At 30.4% G+C, this 21,600-nt stretch overlaps 1 protein-coding gene across 1 annotated transcript; it reads left to right on the forward strand.

Moving 5' to 3' along the window:
* The first annotated feature begins 16,827 nt into the window (after positions 1-16,827).
* LOC123210264 lies at positions 16,828-21,390 on the forward strand. The gene is made up of 7 exons (XM_044628524.1): positions 16,828-17,228; positions 17,556-17,585; positions 18,384-18,482; positions 19,306-19,426; positions 20,321-20,627; positions 20,738-20,792; positions 21,047-21,390. Exons 1-7 carry the CDS (start codon positions 17,088-17,090, stop codon positions 21,119-21,121), a joined length of 828 nt encoding a protein of 275 aa, XP_044484459.1. The 5' UTR covers positions 16,828-17,087; the 3' UTR covers positions 21,122-21,390.
* Positions 21,391-21,600: the final 210 nt, after the last annotated feature.

Here is a 21,600-nt window from a genome sequence, read left to right on the forward strand (position 1 = left end):
ATCTTTGAATTCTTAAACTACCAAAAGTTCCCAAAATAATTAAAGAAACAACCACATGCGATTTCTCTCTCCTCTTGTTTGGTTTTGTTATCTATTATTTGAATTATAGAAGAACATGTAAAAGTATTAAAATTATTTAAGGTCTTATATATGTGCCATAGTTTTATCTATTTATTTGTATTTACCTTTTATAAACATTAGTATGAATCAATTACAAAAATAAAGCAACAAATTAATCAACCGTTAGCATAATTTCATTGTTCTAAATAAGGTACATGAATTATTTGTTTAAGTAACCTTGACTTTGGATTCTCTAATCACACTTAAGCATAAGAAACAAGCTCTAACTAAACCTAAACCCCTAATGTTGAAGGAGAAATGAGCTATAATATGACAAAATGGGAGCCCTTCTAAAAATTTAAAAGTGGTGGGATCAGAAAATTATTCCAATATTAATACCATTTAAAATGGAATACATATCAATTACCAATTAGTGTTGGGTTCTAAGAACTATAAATAAATGGGTTACAGGTAAAATTATATTGAAATAATTTTTTATTTGCGGTAGGAAATGAAATATAATTATAAATGTTAGCTCTAAAAAATGATAGGGTTATTGAAGGAAGCAATATCTATATGGGATGTAACCATAGGTCTAACATTTCTAATTAATTTTATAAAGTATTTTGTCCACTATAAAAGGGTTTAGTCAGCTATTTTATATTCAATTCTTATTCAATGTAAGACTTTTCTTGAAAGTCTATAGTTTCTACTTCTTTCACTTGTATCAAACAGATGAACAATCTGGAAAATAATGAAGTGTCCATTGAATTCTTTAAAGTTATTAAATTAATTGTCTTAAACATTAAGGGGTTAATAGAAGTTGCCCAATTTTAGTTTGATAAACCAAAAATGCCTCATTATCATGAAAAAACTAAAATGCCCTCACATATAAACAAAACCAAATCAAATCTCAAGGCTTCCATAGGTTTTGACAATAACTCTCAATTTTAGCGTTTTCAACGACATTTTTGAAGTTTTCCGATGATGAAAATGACAAAGAAGGTAAGTACATTATCCCTTATCTTGTTTGAATCATTTTAGTGATTAAATTTTATAGATTAGATGAAAATTTGGGCATTATTAGTTTAGGGTTTTTCAGCTTTGAACAATTGATTTTCTAGGTTGATTATTGCTAGTTTTGGATGAATTAGTTGAGGGCTATTGTATTATAATAGGTGTAGATTCGTTTGTTGTTGAAATAATAGTTGAAAATGAGATTTTGGTTAGAAAATATAGATTTTTGATGTTGATGCTTTACCTTAGGGGAAAAATTTCACCTCAAGGAATCCTAAGGTAGATAAATATCCCCTAAACTAAATTGACACCTTGAAGGTGAGGGAAAATTGTGATTTTTGAAACAATAATGATCTCAGGGGAACCCCAAGAGAGGAAAAATTGCAATCTTTTGAACATTATATCTCGGGGGGAGTAGGGGAAAACAAGGAAATTTTGAAATTTTAAATAGAGTAACTCGAAAGAACATGTTCTAGAGGAAAATTGTGAGTTTTTGAAACAATAGGACCTATGGGAGGCAGGAAAATTATTAAGGGGTCAAATTGATATTTTTTCTATTATAGGGTTTGCAACATGTAGTTTTCAGATTTCAAATCAGATTTTTTAACCATTCTATGTTTTTCGATGTGTGGCTTTTGAATTTGAGGTTAGATTTTATTATTTTTTGCAATATAGGGTTTTTCGATATATAGGTTTCAAATTTGAAGTCAGATTTATTATTTTTCAGAATATAGGGCTTTTTGACGCATAGTTTTTAGATTTCAGGTCTGTTTTTTTATTTTTCTTATTCTAAGTTTTTCAATGTGTAGTTTTCAGATTTTAGATCTGTTTTTTTTTTTTTTTTAATTTTCTCATTCTAAGAATTTTCAACATGTAGTTATCAAATTTTAAGTGGGTTTTTCAATCTTTTCCATTCTAAGGTTTTTCAACCTATAGTTTTTGGATTTTAGGTCTATTTTTTTTATTTTTCTTATTTTAAGGTTTTTTGACATGTAGATTTTGAAATTCAGGCTATTTTTTCAATTTTTCTCATTCTAGGGCTTTTTTTACGTATAGATTTCGAAATTCATATTGATTTTTTTATTTTTCTTAGTCTAGGTTTTTTAACGTGTAGTTTTCAAATTTTAAATTCTTTTATGTCTAATTTTTGAATTTCAAGTCAAATTTTATGATTTTTCCCCTCTTTGAGTTTTTCGATGAATAGTTTTAGAATTTCAAGTTTGTTTTTTAAAATTTTTCATTCTAAGGGTTTTTCGAGTTACAATTTTCAAATTTCAGACTCGTTTTTTTTTCAATTATTATAGAAATTGATAGATTAGATATACATTTCATATTAATTTCAGATTTTATGTGCATATTTTCTGAATTTTTTCTCAAAATTTATCGTCATAATAATTTCTTTTTTACATAAAGTTTCTCAAAAATGAAAATGTGAGAACCCTAGCTGCGAATTGAGAATCCCAAATGAGGCACGATACTTTTGGGCAGAGGTTACTTCGTGTGTGTAGTGAAATGCAATGTCCAAGATTAAATTCACATTGACACAAGAGTAATAAGGTTGTTTAAGAGGATATATTTTGGACACTTGGTTCGGTTACTAGACATGAGATTTAGTTAAATGTTGGTGCACTCTTTCATGTTACGACAATTGTATTAGTCTTTAGGGAGAAATGAGTTATGGTTTTAAATTAATAGTGTTGATGTGAGGTTCAACTCATTTGAGTTTGCACTTATCACTGTCATTCATCATATATGTCATGAGGTTCCAAAGATGAGATTTAGGACACATATTTTTTGGGATGTTAGAAGATGCCATATCGATGCCATCAAAATAGCCTTGTTGTATTACCTTTATATGGTGTTATTGGGGACCGGCAGATAAAAAAAGGTATTTGTAGAATATCTCCAATTGGTCAATCACTTGGACGATTTAAATTCATACTTGTGGAGTGTACCAGTATAGGATATGACATACGAATCAATGTCTAGGGTGAGTGAGAGGATATACTCCAGCCAGATGATAGATATGCATAAATACAATATCTACAAGTTCTCATTCACATTCCAAGAGTCAAACGATAGATTCAGACTATTCCCTTCTTGGTCGTAAAACGCGAATATGCATTCAAGAAGTAGTACGGGAAGTTGATGCATCTGACAAGCATAATGTCTATTGTATTAGTGTAAAGTCCAAATCGACCTTTTAGCATATGATAGTAAAGTTGTATGAGTGGTTGATCGACGATGTAAGTGGTCATTATCAAGTGACTTTGTTTAAATGTTTTATATATTCATGTAAACATAATAATTTATGTTTTCATTTCAATCACCAGCATGTAAATTCCTTCCTAGGACTTCTACTTTAGCACTAGTACGAGCACCAAGTCATCATCCAATAGAGTTACATAATAACCATACGTTCTTTGTAGGGCACATCTGCATCGCATATGACAATTGGATTAACATCCCATCAGATGAGTTCGAGTAAAAAATGGTTGAGGTGCATTATATATCTGGATTGTTCTACAAACCATAAGGAATAGTTGATCAGGTACTATTTATATGTGTTGCAATTATAATTTATTATATGCAACACATGTCTCTATTATAATTTTTTCAATGTTTGTAGATGTTCATACTTATCAACTTTGACTATGCTCATTGTGTTGTCGAGATCCTGGATCTATGAGAGTGGATAATCACTATATAAAACTCATATATGACTTTTACCAATAACCTCAAGGGGCTTGCATATCAAATGTGACCGTATACTAGTTACATCTCAACATCACTCTAATCCACTCATTTTTGGTCCACTGTAGAGTGTTCACCATGACATGATGAGTTAAGATTGTGTTAAGCTATAGGTATCCCTTAGTAGGGCCTAGGTTCCAATGATTATGGTGTATTTATGTTACGCTTCATAAAGTGTTTGATGCTTGGGAGGAGTTTGGATTTCCCTCGCAAGTCATCCACCTCGATGTGCAAGTGTTTGGTCACTAAGTTGTTTTTTCCATTGTATGAAATAGATTATGTATACATGTGTTTATTTATGATTGTATTTGTTATGTATATATTTTATTTACAATATTTATTGGTTAGGCATATGCTTCCAAGTTATATATTTTTGTTGTACTTTTACTAGTAACAATTTACTCAATATCGTATAAATCAGAACTCAAACAATGCAAGAAATGTAATAACTTATTAAAATACTAATATAATATTTCATGAATTACATCTCATTTCAACAAGTACATTGACAAGTTAAACATAAATTAAACTAAATAGAAGGTCGAGACTGTGAAAATCTCTTATCTTTATCTTTTCTCAACAAACCTGATGGAATGGAGCTTGGAATTGGTGTTAGGCTCTTGTAATTTGTTCGTACATACCTATGTTGATTACATCGACTACAAACCTTTAATATTATGACCTCACCCTATAGAGGACATCAAATTCTATTTTGGAAGGATGACTTAGTTGGTGACAATAGATAAAAGCTGGCAAGATAGTTTATTCCTCCTTGGCATGTAACCATTTTGATTGATCCCCAAGTGGATTGACAACTTTCACATACATTGCATGGTATAATTCAGTTCTATAAAAAGGATGAACTCATGCATAGACATTTGTGAGCCTCAAATATCTTGAGATAGCAACGACATACTTACATGGAATATATGACAGTTGAAACTTCATGCACATACATGCCCACTCATGAAAGTTTACAATACCCATGTATGCACCACCTATAATTTTGTACCAAATATTTGCAATTGGACGGACCTCCAGGTTCGCAGACTTCAAAACATGGTGGCGAAACTACTCTTTTGTCCATGGTATACCTTGGTAGGTGTATTCATCTACAATTTTAAAAAGCATCAATACATTTGTTAGTGAATAAGCATAAGTATAAAAAGGCATGTTCGATTAAATAATTAGTATTAAAACTATACATACTTGCATGGTTTTTTATCTCGTAAAACCATCGTTGTAAGGTGTCGTGAATGAAATTGGCCAATATCATGATGGGTAAACCCCCTGCATGTATAACAAATGCACTGAATGACTCTATGATCTTGGTTGTCATGATGTTATACTTGTGGCCTGGAAAATATGCCCTACTCCATCGCTGATACCCCACCTAACATAGGTGATCCCCCGTTTCAAGGTGTAACTTATCAATTGCTTTAATCATGACTTTAAAATCCATTTCTGTATAAGCCTTCATCGTTTTCCAGTACAAACATGTGATTTTTGAGTTACACTTGTACTTTGATCACATGGTACAAAAAAGGTGATGACAATAACATCTATTGTGTATATCTGGAAAGAACTCAGCCATTGTAGAATAAATGACATGATGTCGATGTGAGATTATTACCAACTCTGCTACTTCATCGATACAATCATTAAGTTTGTCAAAAATGCACACCACGTCGCATGATCTTTCTTTTTTCCTATACAAAAAATTATTCGATAAATTTGGTTATTATCATCCATGGCAATGAAGATGAATAAATGTCTCAGATATCGACCCTTTAAGAAACTAGCATCAATGCAAATAACTGGTTAAATATATCATTGAAATCCACAAATGTAATAGCCCAATGCAATGAAAATGTACTAAAAGTGTTGCTCATCATCTATTTGTATATGCACCATTATACCCAGATTAGCACATTATAAATTGTAGTAATAATCTTCTGAGAGCATGGATGACTCTACAGTGAGCCACTCAACGATTGTAATACCTAATTTATTGCCCACCAAACTTGTGAATATGATATATCAATTTGCTATCTATCAATAATGTCGATAATAATCTCCTCAAACCAATAAATATGATCAACCAATATGAATTTCAACTTCATTAATTGGTCTAATGCTCAAGCCCTAACTTGCCTATGATGTGGCTTTATCTGATCTCTTGAACATGTGTGTGTGAGATTCATAGAGCGAATTTGAAATAATTTAGTGGGTTTTATTCTTCTTCCTTATAAATACCATTCATATTGCCCGTTTAATCTTTCATCTCTCTGTGTCTAACTTGGCCACTTTGTACTGGAATCCTTTCTCTAATGCAAATTGAGCCACTGCATCTATCAAGTGTTTTTAATTTTTAAAAAGGTCACCAATTTTTATAATATTCCCCTCTTGCACTGATCTTGAACCACTTGATGTTATTGTTGATGCTGAAGGCTGTGGAGGAAAATTAGGTAGCGACTTAAATGGATTAGTTGGGATATTATCAAAAAAATGTCCAGCATAATTCCCACCACCCTGAAGAGGATTTACAAGTTGGAGACTACTTATATCATAATTAACAAGTGACATCTCCTTGAAGTTTGACTCATCAATAGGACTATCAACCATCTCATTCCTATCAAAGTCACCCCAATCTAGAAGCCTCTCTTTGCCTTTACAAACCTATTCTTCAATAATATACAATGCATCATTTCAAAAATATATAAAGTCTTCCAAATTAAATTCCTCTTTCAATTCACCATCATAATTGTCACTTCTTTCTTCTTCTCATTTTGCTTCAATAGGGGTATATATAACAAAAACTAGAATACATTCCTTGACATATTTAGACATGTCAATAAGACCCTCAACACCTTATTTATTTTCAATTTTTACAAGGCAATCTAACTCAATACTTTTGTTCATGCATAGTTGAATATTGTTTCGAATCAGCTCGATATCACACTTGTCACTCAACAACTAAATAAATCCCTCAAGTGTTTTAATCACTTTGAATTCATTCTTCTTCGTAATGAACAACAATATAATCTTGCCATTTCAATAATAAATCCTACAATGACCAATATTGGTATAAAAAACATTTAGCAAAAAAATCTACATTAACACCCTATAATTATATAGGTATATAAAATATAGGAACTTCATATTCGAATATTATCATAATGCCCCTTAAATTTTGTCTTATCTCTTTCACACCCTCATATTTTGTTTTATTTCAAAATGTCTCCTATATTTTTCTAACATTTCATTTCTCACCTCATACATTGTCTTATACTGAAATGCCCCTATATTATCCTAAATTTCATTTATCACCATCATAGATTATCTAATATCAAAATACCTTTGACATTTTCCTATCATTTTTTTAACCCCTTCATATATTGTTGACTATCAAAATGTCTTTATATTTTCTTAACATTTATTTTATGACATAATTAATATGTAAGCATATAAAATATAGGAACTTCACATTCATATAATATCGAAACACCTCTAAATTTTGTCGTATTTCATTTAACAACTTCATATTTTGTGTAATTTTAAAATACCATTATATTTTTATAACATATTTTTAACACCCTTATACATTGTCTTATATCGAAATGTCTCTTATATTATCCTAATATTTTTTAACACCCTTATACATTGTTTAATATCAAAATACCCTTATATTTTTTTATCATTTCATTTAACCCTCCCATATATTGTTGAATATCTAATTGTCTCCTATATTTTTCTAATATTCATTTTATTGCACAATTCTATATAAAAATATAAAATATATGAACTTGATTTAACAAATAAATTAAGTTTTCAATTAAAATTCGTATAAATATCTTGTTATTATGATCCAATTTTTTTACTCAAACTTAAAAACACGAATTTTTTTCTTTCAAATGAACCCACCATGCTAGATATTGAGTAAAACTGAAAATTTGAATAGTATGAAAAAGATATGAAGGTGAGGGTTTATATAGAAGTGGTGAAGATATTTTTGGCAATTTAAAAAAAAAAATAGTGGAGTATTTTTACTTAAAACCTTGAAAATAGGGTATTTTTGTTTAAGCTAGTGATAAGGGAGCATTTTTGCTTATGCCCTTGATAGGGGGTATTTAATTTAATATCCCAAATTTTAATCCGTGAAGTTGAATTTCTTTTATAAAAATATAGTTATACATCCTAAATTTTGCATGATATGTATTATGTATCTGCTTTAAAAATACATGACATAAATTATTCTCTAAATTCACCGTTATAAATTACTATAACATTCACACATAATTTTTCATGCAAGCTATCAGTTAATTTATGGCAAAATGGCTATCCACCATACTTTTTTGCATGAATAATGTTCTCCTATGAACTTTAAAAACAACACTTTCACTCATAATTTGTTAGTAAATTATATTAAATTTGATGATAAAAATACTAAAAGATAAAAATATCCTTAATAATTGATTTTTAAAATTTTAATATTGATGTGAAAAGTTTAATTACTTATATAATATTAACATGACTCAAATTCCTTTTACTACCAACTCTTTTCCTTCAACTTCACCAATTTCCTTTTCACTGAAAAACTCCATTATTTTCTTCTTCTTTCATTCAATCTCCCAATCAATTTTTAAACTGTCAAATTGAAATTCTAAAGCCAATTTCCAATTGATCATAGCCTCGTCGTGTGGCCCAACTACAACACCAAACTTAATCCATTGGTCACTGAAATTTACTAACACGTCTTCTTAATTAGAATATGAAAAAAATTTTATGGATTGGAAAAAAATGATTGATATTATTCACTAATTCGAATTGATACAACAACTAACATATATTAAAAAAAAATCCTAACTAATTGCCTAAATACAAGGCTAGATAGTCGACCATCTTCCTAAAGCTACGTTACAATAAAAGGAAAATGCATGATTGATATACAAAATTAATCTTATCTTTCAATTTTAAAATACCTCATGATCTTAGCAAAATATTCATAATATCACTACTTGATCTCATTAATTGATTCAAAATATCTACACTTGATGCACTTGACCTTGGTAATTGATTCAAAATACCGCAAGTAATCTTAGTAATTAATTTAGAATATCCACACTTCAAGAGCCTCTATCAAGCCGATTGTGACTACAACAAATCATGATATGCTAAAAGTGGATATTCACATGTTAGATGCCTCTCTCAAGTTGATGTTGTCAATGTCTCACATAGTGACTCGAAATTGTCATGTTCGAATCCCTTTGTAAATATATTAACTAATTGTTGATGAGGAGGTACAAATATAAGACTAAATAGCTTGGCCTATACCTTTTCCCTGAAGAAGTGACAATCCAACATGTGTTTAGTTCTTTCAAGGAACATTGAATTGGATAAAATGTGGATAACTAACTTATTATCACAAAACAAACTTATAAGTTGTGGAACTTTTGTAAACAAATCTTTAAGGACATAAGTCAACCACACAACTTTTTTGGTTGTTTTTGCTATAGCCTTGTATTTAGCTTCTGCAGATGACAATAATATTGTGGGTTGTTTCTTGGATCACCAAGTCAAAGCAGCAGTTCCAAGAAAGGTTACAAATCCTGTCACTAATTTTCTAATAATTGAACAATCTACATTAGATTATGCTTTTAAAACTATCTCATTAGCTTTAAGGTAAAAAAATCACTTGATCTGGTGGCTTTCTAATGTAGCAAATTATTTGTTTTGCCATGTCCATGTGTGGTTGTCTTGGACTCTTCAAAAGTCAACTTAGTAAGTGGATTCCATATGACAAATTAGGTCGAGTCAATGTCAAGTACAAAAATCTTCTAACTAGTCTTTTATAACTCCATGCGTCTTCAAGCAACTCTCCAACATCTTCAAAATGTCTATGTTGTTGAGGAATAGGTGTTTGTACACATTTCACATTCTTCATCCCAACTTCAACAATTATATCTTTGACATGTTTTTGTTGACTTAGGTGTATTCCCTTTTCTGTCCTTTTAACTTCTAAACCAAAAATATAACTTAATGGTCCTAAATCTTGAATCTGAAAACAACCTTGCAAATAATTCTTAAATTGTGCACAATATTCCTTATTATCTCTTATAACAATTAAATCATCTACATACACCAACACCACCATCTTACTATACCCTTTGGTCAAAATAAAAAGTGAATTATTTTAAATGTTTTGCTTGAAACCATAAGACAATGAAGCTTTATAAAGCTTACCAAACCATTACCCGAAGGCTTACTTGAGTCCATATAAGGACTTATGAAGTTTAAAAATAACTCTCTTATCCTTGATGCATAATCCTTGTGGCATTTTCATAAAAACATCTTTATCTAAATCTTCATTGAGGAATGCATTGTTAACATCAAGTTGATGCAATTCTTATCTTTTGATCGTAACCACTACAATAAGGTATGTAATAGTTGCGAATTTTGCTACAGAGCGAGTGTTTCATTGTAATAGAGTCCTTCCACTTGGTTATACCTCTTTGTAACAAGTCTAGCCTTATATCGTTCCACTATGACATCTAGATTGTATTTTTATTTTGAAGACCCATTTTGATCCAATTGTTTTCTTCCCCATTAGTAACTCCACAAGACTCTAAGTTTTGTTATCACATGAAGCTTTTAGCTTTTAATTCATTACATCTCATCATTAGGAACTTTGTGAGACTTCTTCAAAAAAACTTGGTTCAATTTCATCCACCTTTTCATCTGCACTATTGGTAAAAACTTGTGAAGTATTATGAATAAAAATTGATTTAGTTAGATCCTTACCATGTCTTTCTAGATGAGTGATTAGAAGGGTAGCTTGTTGTAGGAGGGATCTTCTCTACTAAAGCAGCTTAAGACATAATCCTCCAAATAGTTAGAAGGTCTTCTTTCTCTTGTTAGTCTTGTAGTTCTTCAATATCTTCATTTTCATGCTCAATCTCAGTGTCATTATGTTTATTGTCCTTTTCTTCATCAGAAGATTCTTCACTAATCCAAGGAATACTTTCAAATGGGCTCCCTTTATCAATCTCTTTTGCATACATTTTATCTTGAAATGAAAATGAATCTTCATAAAAAATCACATCATTTGATTCAAGAATTCTCCTTGTCTCTAACTAAAGAACTTTGTAGCCTTTTTTTCCTTGAGTGTATACAACACTTGGATCTTGATTCAAAATTATCAAGTGGTTTCAGTTTGTTATAAACATAGCAAAAACAACTGAAAACTTGAAGATGCTCATATGATGGTTTCTCCTTAAATAATATCTTATAAGGAGATTTACTTTCTAGTCTTGGGGTTGGCAAAACGTTTATCAAGTATGATGTTGTCATTACACACTCTCCCCAATATTATGTTACTACATTTGAATGGAATCTTAGTGTTCATGTTACTTCAAGTAAATGTCTATGTTTCCTCTCCACAACTCTATTTTGTATTGGTGTATGTGTGCATGAGGTTTGATGAATCATTCTTTTTTCAAAAACTATTCTTTTGAGGCTTCCATATACATATTCAAGTGTATTGTCAAACCTAATCTTGTTTACTTGTATCCCAAATTGTGGTTTGATCATGTTCACAAAATGTTCAAATAACTTTAGTGCTTTTGCCTTATCCTTCATCATATACACCTATATACTTCTTGAGCAATCATTAACAATGGTGAGAGAATATGAATAACTAGTATGAGTTTTAACGTTATAAGATCCCTAAGTATTAAGATGTACTAAATCAAAAACATTCTTTGATTTATTATTTCTGATAGGAAAAAGGCTTTGACATTGTTTAGCTCGATGACATGTATCACAAGACCTAAGACTTTTATTTAAGACAAAAGAACCAAAAACATCTTTTAATCTAGAAATACGAACATGTCTCAATCTTTTATGTATAATTTGTACTCCCACATTTGAACTTGTAGTAAATGCACGTGCTGATGAATATTGATGTAAATAGGAGAGTCCCTCTTTTTGCTTACCCATTCCGATCAGTTTGTTCATGGTAAGGTCCTGTATAAAACACTTGTCTAGAGAAAATCCAACAAAGCAATTATGTTCTTTAGTCAATTTACTAACAAAAACTAAATTACTATTGATATCAACCAAACAAAAAACAATTTTCAATGAAATATGATCATTTATTTTAGCATTTCTAATTAACTTTACTATTGTTGATCAATCATCAACAATGGTGAAAAAATGTGAATAACCAACATGAGTTTTAACATTTTAAAGTCCCTAAGTATCAAAATGGACTAAATAAAAAACATTCTTTGATTTATCATTTCCGATAGGAAATAGGCTTTGACATTATTTTGCTTGATGGCAGGTATCACACAACCCAAGACTTTTATTTAAGACAAAAGAGCCAAAAACATTTTTTTTCTCTTTTGTCTCAGAGTTTGTTGGATATGCAGTGTGTCTTCTTTTCTTCTTGCCTTGCCAATTTGTTGGATATTTTATTATTTCAAAACAATTGTCCTTCATGTGCTTGAGTTTCTTACAATGATCACACCTTAGCTTCTTGTTATGATCCTTGCCTCTAAACCCACCAATGTTGACTTTAAAGGTTGTTGACTCAATTGATTGAGTCCTCCCAATCCCTATTTCTTTTGAAGTCAGTAATACATAAACATTTAGAAGGCTGGGCAATGGATCTTTGCATGACAAATTTGATCTTACTATTCCATAGGCATCATTTAGTCCCATAACAAATTCATGGAGTCTTTCTTTTTCCTTTTCTTTTGTTGTAACACCCTAAGTACTTTTAGTGCATTCTGCCTTGTATGGCTTTGAGAACACATTGAGTTATTCCCACAAGCCTTTTATTTTAGCATAATATGTCGAGATGCTCATATCTCCATGGCATGCTTTGGCTATTTCTTGTTTAACTTCTTGGACTCTTAGACTACTTCCTTGTGAACAAAGACTCCTCTAGTTCTTTCCACATTGCATATGTGGTATCATGAAAACTACACTGTCATGCAATTCTTCACTCAAGAAATGTAAAATATAAGACATCACCTTTGAGTTGTAGGTAATCCAATTTTCTTCATCAAGATCACCTAAGGGAGGTTTTGGAAATTTTCCATCAACGAACACCATCTTGTGCTTCGATATCAAGGCATTGGTCAGGGCTTTTTTCCAAGTTGAGTAATTTGTTTCCTTTAAAAAATGTATGACCAATTGATCTTCAACTCTATCAAAACTACTCAATTGATAATGTGGTGCCTTTTTTGCCTTGGTTATGGTTACTCTTGCCACCTCTCTTTGTGTCTTTGAATATTGAGGCAACAAACCTGCTCTAATACTATGAAAAATTTCTTTATGGATTGGAAAAGAATGATTGATATTATTCACTAATTCGAATTGATACAACAACTAACATATATACAAAAAAAAAAAAATTCTAAACTAATTGTCTAAATACAAGGCTAAATAGTTGACCATATTCTCATGATCTTAGCAAAATATTCATATATCATTACTTGATTTAATAAATGATTTAGAATAGCTGCACTTGATGTTAGTAATTGATTCAGGATATTCATAGTTAATCTTAGTAATTCATTTAGACTATCCACATTTCAAGACAATGTCTCCCTTAGTTCAATCTCTAAATCAAAGTCTTCAACTCTCCTCCTCCTCTCTTAACTCAATCTTTCAATCAGAGCTTTTTCCTCAATTCAATATACCAATTTGGGTTTGTGCCTTGGTAAGGTTTGCGTCTTGGGTGTGGTGAATCACAATGTGGAGACATGTGACTTCTTTAAAAATTAGTAGCAACCACGCTTGATAGCCACCTAAGGAATGTTTATTGTTCATGACGAGATGGTTTGTGTTGTTGATAGCAAGAGATGCAAGAGAGCATGATTAAAGGGTGGGTGGAGAGCTCTACGGCAGTTATGGATGAGATAGATCGGTCTAACATTCTCCTTTCAGCTCAATAGATAGTTGGTGGTGTTGAGAGAGTTTGGGTTGGTGGTGATGAAAATGAAGGTAAGAAGAAAAAGAAATTAAAAAAAAAAAGAAAAATAAATATAAGTCACAATGTGGAGACATGTGACTTCTTTGAAAATTAGTAATAGTCACACTCAACACTTGCCTCAAGAATGTTTGTTGTTCATGATGGGAGAGTTTGTGTTATTAATAATGAGAGATGCAAAATAGGATGATTAAAGGTGGAGAGTTCTGTGGCAGTTGTGGATGAGATAAATCACTCTAATATTCTCCTCAAAGCTCAAAGCTCAATAGATGTTTAGTGGTGTTAAGAGAGTTTATGTTGGTGGAGGTAAAAATGAAGGAAATGGCCTAAGAAGAAAAAGAAATAAAAATAATAATAAATATAGTTGAAAAAAATAAAAAATAATATGATTATAATTAAAATTTAAAGATTAGACGGAGAAAATTATTAATTTTTTCATTGGTTAAAATTGATTAAAAAATGGATAAAAAGTGACAGAGCATCCATTTTTTAAGTTCAAAAATGCAAAAATGAAATTAAGACAAAAATACGGATGAGGAATATTCATTATGCCTTGATATTTGATTAATTTCATGACTGTCATATCTCAACTACCTATTGTCACAAGAGAACCTAGAAGCAAAATAATTAGAAAAAAAGAAAGTATTTACATTTGTTACTGCAAAATTATATTTATAGTCAAAATTGTGATTAGAGATGCTCGAAATCGGATAACCAAACCATTTTAAAGGATTTGTGAAATGAACTAAATTTTTGATTTAAAAATATTTCGAATAAGAATCAAAACTGAATTAACTCTATATAAAAACTTATTAATAACCGAACTAATTTTGTAGAATAACTGAATCAAATTTTTGATTACCCGATTTCCAAATTATATATAATTTTTTTTAAAATTATTTAATGAATTAATGTAAATAAAATTATGAATATTGGGTTAAGCTCCCACCTTTTCGTAATGTAAATAAAATTTGATTTGTTGGCTTTTAAGAGTTTCATTTGTGAAATAATCAGAGAATTCAACTATTTCATTGTCTAGATATCACGATTTCTCATTCTTTTATTCCATTTTCAAATTGAACAATATTATATATATTTATGTTTAAGTATTTAATTGAATATCTAAATAGATGAAAAGATTTATTTCCACATAAAGAATATTATTTTCTCAAATTCTATTTTATTAATTTTAAAAAATTTAAACACTCACTCATCTGTTAAATTTTACAATTAAGGTTAAGGAAGAAAATGTTATTTAGTTGAAAATATTAAAAAAAAAAACTAAAATTTTATCATATTTTTCCCTTAGTTTAAAAATCTAAAAATTTTCCCCACCCAAGGTTTGAAGAGTGGCAATTTCCCTACTAAGTTTTTTTCTCCTCTTTTTGACAAACAGCTCTTTCCTAGTCGACTTCTCTCTTCCTCTTCCGGTCCGATGAAGACAAAATCGTATTCGTCTTTCAAACGAAGATGATGAACCAAGGGGGAAATGGTTATTTTCAAACCTTGTGTGAGGTGAAATTGTTAGATTTTTAAACCTGAGGGAAAAATATGATAAATTTTTAGTTTTTTTTGCTAAATAATGATTTTACTTCTGATAGTAACCCTTAAATTTAATAGATGAGTGGGTGTTTGAGATTTTTAAAGTTAATGAAGAGAACTTGGAAAAAGAGCATTCTTTGGGTGGGAATATATCCTTGGACCATCTAAATAATGTATTATTATATGATTGAATGTTATTTTAATTTTAATTTAAAATTATTCAATCATATGATAAGATGTCATATGAGTATTCAATTGAATACTTAAAATTAAGTGTACATAACTTTATTGTTTTAAATTTATAACACCTCTTATTACAAAATGTCAAGATAATTTATTTATGATTATTACCAATTTTCTCCCCGTCTGGTATCTAAACTTTATATTAACTATAATCATCTTTTCATTCTACAATAAGTTTTAACATATGATTCACTTAGACACGTCATTTAGGTCAACTCATTTGCCCTTGCTTGAAACCCAAAGATAAGGCTTGTCTCAAAAAAGTTTGGTATAATACTGTAGTATATTGGGTTTGACCTATAGGTATTTCGGGCAAAGTCAGTTTGAATGGACTCGCCCTGCCCCATTATTATAGAAAATATTAAAAAATTAAAAAAAAATTATATGGCAATTAGCTTTTGCTTGCTGCAGAAGCCAACTGCCTTCTATAGTTACTTCTAAAACAAGTAGAAGCCATAAAAGCTAGAACGAGTATTGGCTTAATTTTTTTCTCTTATATAAATAACTCAAATCTTTTTTTTATTTCATTTTTATTTATAAATCTCTTAATCTCAATCTCAATTCTTTTATTATATTCTCAATCTTATTTTTTCTTATCAACTCTTTTTCAGAAACTGTCTGAATTCACAAACAATAATTTTTTACGTTTATAATTTTATTTTCATTTCAATTTTATCATTACAAAATATTACAAATGGATCCAAGGTCAAATGAATTCAATCTATTTGAATTTATATACATAATTGGTATGGTATATATTTTATTTATGTTTATAATTATATAGTATGTAAATTAATTTATTTGTATTATATTATAATATTTTTCATTATATAACTATAATATTCTTTCACCATAAACAAGAAAGTATAAATAAAATGCTCGAGATATTATCGTCAGTTTTAATAATTGAAATATAATTTATATTTAAATTTTTATTTTTAAAATTTGTTTAAATAGGTTAACCCGTGGCTAGTCCAACTTTTTATATATAAGGGTAGGTTTTGGGGCTTAATAATTTTATAGGTTGCCTTAGCCCGGCCCATGAGCACCTCTAGATTCACTCGACATCTTTTTTTCTCTTTGTTTGGGCGAAACATGTAGATAAATTATTCAGCTAGTATAGAAAGCCCAAATTAACCTCAAATACAGCCCAATATAAATCGCCATGTAAACAAGCCCACATCCTTTACCTAGTCTTACAAATGGCAACAATTAGCAGAGAAGAGAAGGGCAGAGCCAGGGAGAGAAAGAACGTAGGTCTTCTCTCACTTAGAACGACTGCAAAAGCGAAGGCTTTATTGCGGTCTATCCTTAATCGAAAACAAAAAGATTATTTTTTTCACCCACAAAAACATCTCTTTTTTCTGCGCAACAATAGCTTTTTTAAATTACAAAAATTATTTTTTTTTGCTAGTGCAATTTATAGAACCTTGTTGTACCAAAGTCAAAACTTGTTTTTAAATCATTGATTATGCAAATACCCAGATGGAAAAATGTGTTGCTTTTGAAGAATTCATTCGCAGCACCGGCTTTATCATCCCAATACTCTGCTTTTTTTCATTCTACACCCAGTTCATGTGAAAAATGGAAGAACAAATGGAACGCTTTTCCTGTGAGTGTACTTAGTTTGTGTTCTTGTTATTTGTTTGTGTTTAAAAATTTGGTTTTGGAAAAAAAAAATAAAGATTTTAATTTGCGTAGAATAGAATCGGAAGAGTAAAATTATGATTAATTGAAGGTTAGGGAGCTAAGAGAGTTTTAATTACTTTATCTTAGTGGGCTTTTATCATTTTAATGTGAATGTTTTGATAGTTATAATTAGTGTTTGGTTTTTCATTGTAAAAGTGTTTAATTGTTTTATTATATATTTTTTTAATATGTTCTTTCAACTTTGCATATCTTTTATGAGAAAATTTTGATGGTTGAAATATTTTTGCAGGATGAGAGTAGAGCTCAACAACCATCCAAGGTATATACGCAAACGTGTATTAGCTTATAGGATGTCTTTTCTTTTCTTTTTTCCTTTTAATTTACTTTGTCTGAATATGTTAAGTTTTATATGATCAAATTACAATATTGAGCAAATAAAGCTATTTGATTTATGATATTTATTTGCAGAACTTTATGCATTTGCAATCGTTGTCGTTCTTCATGTAGTTCATATATTAGTCTTTTTCAAGTGTGAAGATCAGCAAAGTGAAGACCACAGAACATTCGCTAACTTTACAGCATTCAAGTAACAAAGCTTGCGAATGTTTGATGGCCGTTGATCTGCACTTCGTTAATTTGCATATGTGCATACCTGGAAATTTCAAATTCGTGTGTGTGTATCTTATTATGGGCCTAACATATTATTTAAGGCTTTGATGATATTTTTGCTAGGATCATTGCTTTTCACTTCAGCCTTACTTTGCATCTTTATGTTTATATGTTAGCTGAATTCGATGTAGAACAAGCATTCTTGAATTTAAGTTGATAAAGTTATTTTTACAAAAACGAAGTGGCTCTATAAATGATTGAGATGAGAGATACCATTTTTTTATGGATGGTTGTTTAACTTTTGCCAAGCTCTGAGTCCATGTCTCTGCTGTGTCATAATTTCTTTTATTGAGTAACCTCAGTTGTGCTTTGTAAGAAATTGCAATTTGATATATATTTTCTAGCGTTTTACTCTTTATTTATTCTTGTAATGAAGTCTTTGCAAGATCCTGTTCCTCCCTATCTCTCCATTTAATTTTTACCTGACCCCTCGAGCTTTGAACACCAGAGTTATGTAAGATATAAAACACGTCAAAAGCGTGCTGATGCAAAGAGAGCTCTAAAAAACTTTCTCTTTAACAGTGGATCTGCAAAAGTCTCATTTCAGGTAAAATTTTGTCACACTGCTTTTTTGGTTATGCTGTATTGTTTGATTTAAATTTTGTGTTTAAGTAAATTGTGTTGGGGAAATTGATTTATTCTAGGAGTTTGGATTGCTATGAAATATCCAATTTCAGGATTGTAATAGGGTTAAGAATTTCACAATCATATAATCTTAAGGTTGATGTGAGCCTATATTTCTTATGACTTGTATTACTATTTTCTATTTTTCTGGTGGTTTACTTCTCTCTCAAATTTTCAAAATTGAAAAGCAAAAGATATGCTGCGTATTTAGCAAACTAGAAGCAGTTGTTTGGTAGGTGAGCAAGAGATTTAATCAAAAATATGTTTTTTTTTTTTTTTTCTATTTTTGTTTATTTGGATTGAAAGCAATAGAGTCCTAACAAACTTTATCAATTATTGGCTTGTTTTATATATCATGTGACTTTAGGCATAAGAAATTATACAACTTTTTGGTTTGTTATTGCATTCTTATGGAGTGTGATTAGAGACTTCATAGAAGTTTATGATAGTAAGTTGATTGACTTCAAATTCAATTATAGAAATTTAAGACCTTAACATGGCTTCTGAGGTGGAAAAGTTTGTAGCAATTTTGTAATGGTGATTTCTTATCTCTAAGGGAACTTCAATTATATTAAACGCTATGAAAATACACAATGGAGCTTTTGACTACCATGGGATGCTCAAGCATATTCTTACAGTTTTTTAAACCTTTCTCATGCATATTTATTGTCCATTCAATATCCTACTGAAGGCTCCAATAGTAATTTTCTATGTACTAATAAGTGCATTGCTTTATACTGAACTAGAATGAAGACCCGATATGGAATTTTGATGGAAAAAGCGGATATAATGCTGAGTTGGATGCGAAGGGCAGACCTAAGTCTTCTTCTAGACATTTTGGGAAATCTGATCGTAAGAAAATGAAACGTGAGCATATTCTTTCTTTCACCTATATTCTTTTCAATTTTATATTCTAAATTACTTGCACTAATTTAATTTCCTTTATAAACTTTTTTCCTGTCATTTCTACGGTATTCAGTTTTGACTATGATATTCTGGCCAGGATGACCAAATGATTCTCAGTATGTCCAGAAGTTTTAATGAGTTTAATGTTTAAAAAAAAAAAAAAGTGTTTCTAATGTGGGATTGAGAGACTAGACTTCTAGTAGTTATGTTAAGAAGTACTTTATGCTCAGAATTTTGAGATATGAGTTTTATTGTTACATTCTTAGTTTAAATTGGTTTTGCCTTCTTTCTATAACTCCCCTATTCTCTATCTTTGCTGGTCTCCCTTCATTTTTTCTCTATCTAATATTCTGGTTATAACAAGCCAATAAAAACAAATGCTCTAATCAATGTCTCACGTGGTGGAGGCTGTAGAGGATGTCGGCTCTACAACAGCAAAAATTTTTTATGTAGGATGATACCTTATGAACATTTAAAGGCTGTACATTAAATATCAACCTAATGATGGAGTGGAAACAACAGAATTATTTCCATTATTTTTCTTGCTTTCTTCATGGTTATTCAAACTGGATATTAGAATGTTAAGATGTTGTGAAAATTATCTCACTTGTGCCAGGTGTGGAAGTTTGTTTTTAAAAAATTTAACCTCTTTGATCAGCTAATATCTCAATGTCCACTCCAACTGTTTGCTAGTAATATTACTGTTATAATGTTAAGAGGATGTAATCAACTTAATAATAGACTTAACTTGTAAACAACAAGATAAAAGTTGTATTGTTCATATAGGTGCAAAAATTTGTGCTTCTTAGTTGGGCTATTTTATGAACTGGATGCTTTCTTGTATTATTTGTATAGGTAAGTTTAGAAGAGGGAGTTTTTCTGAGGACTCTGATGATCCCGACTCAATTTTCAAAGAAAGATTTGGGAATAAATGGCGTAGTTGGACCTATCATCGACAGGAGGAATCATCTTTCCAAAGTTCAGCATTTGGATTTGAGTGGCGAGAACACTCAAACTGGACAAACCAAAGAACTAAAAATTGGGAGACTACAAGTGACATTGAGTCTGATGATGAATTTTGTGCTGTTGGATCATGTTCTGATAGAACAATCCTTGGTCTTCCTCCAAGAGGTCCTTTGAAGATAGAAGACGTTAAAAATGCGTAAGCAATCCAGTTGTTTTGTGCAATTTAAAGCAGAAGTGGACATTTTGATCTTGTACTTTGCCCTGTGTCTTTATTGGTTCCTAAGTGTATTAGCATTTTTCTTGCAGTTTCCGCCTATCAGCTTTAAAATGGCATCCAGATAAACACCAAGGCCCTTCACAGGTTAGTCAGTAAATATTCTGGTCTTTTTCATATTCGAGTGACAAAATGTCCAACGTGTTGTGCTGTTGACAACATTCGCTTCTAATTGATACATGTTCAATTTAGAATTTAATTTGACAGATCACTCTGTCTTTGTTATTTTCAATGCAACCTATTGGACCAGCATTAATTTTTCCTTATAAAATTTTCCTTGACTTTTTTTGTTCAAATGTTTTTCATTTTGAATCTTGGCTTACCTTTATGCATCTCTGCAGGCAAAGGCTGAAGAAAAATTCAAATTGTGTGTGAATGCATACAAATCACTCTGCGATGCTCTCTCTGCAGTTTAAAGTTCAGAAATTTGTTGAAGTCATATAGCTTCTAACAAGCTTTTTTCTAAAAGAAGGGATCAACAGAGATCTAGGAAAAGATGTATGTTTTTTCTTTCATCTCACCGTATGATTTAACATTAATTCTTTTATCCATTTTTTCTTGCTTCATAGCAATGCATAAGCATAGATTTGACTTTGCGCTGATCCAGCATTAATCGGCTTTAATAAGAAATTATGTAATCATTTTCCAAGATTAATGTATAATTCAATGACTTGTCCTTTGACTACTAGTTGTGTACGTATTAGTTAATATAAATGCCTTCTTCTGCTTGTGTACCTACCACCTTTAAAGCTTTTCTTTGAAGGGGATTTACAGGAGCATATTGAAACGAAACCTTTTAATAGAATGAAAGGAATCGAGATTTGAAAGGGTGTTAGGTAGAAACCCTTTATTAAACGATTATTGCATGTCATATGTATCAACAATTATGTTTGTT

Source organism: Mangifera indica, chromosome 1, assembly GCF_011075055.1.
Source record: "Mangifera indica cultivar Alphonso chromosome 1, CATAS_Mindica_2.1, whole genome shotgun sequence".
Lineage (NCBI taxonomy): Eukaryota > Viridiplantae > Streptophyta > Magnoliopsida > Sapindales > Anacardiaceae > Mangifera > Mangifera indica.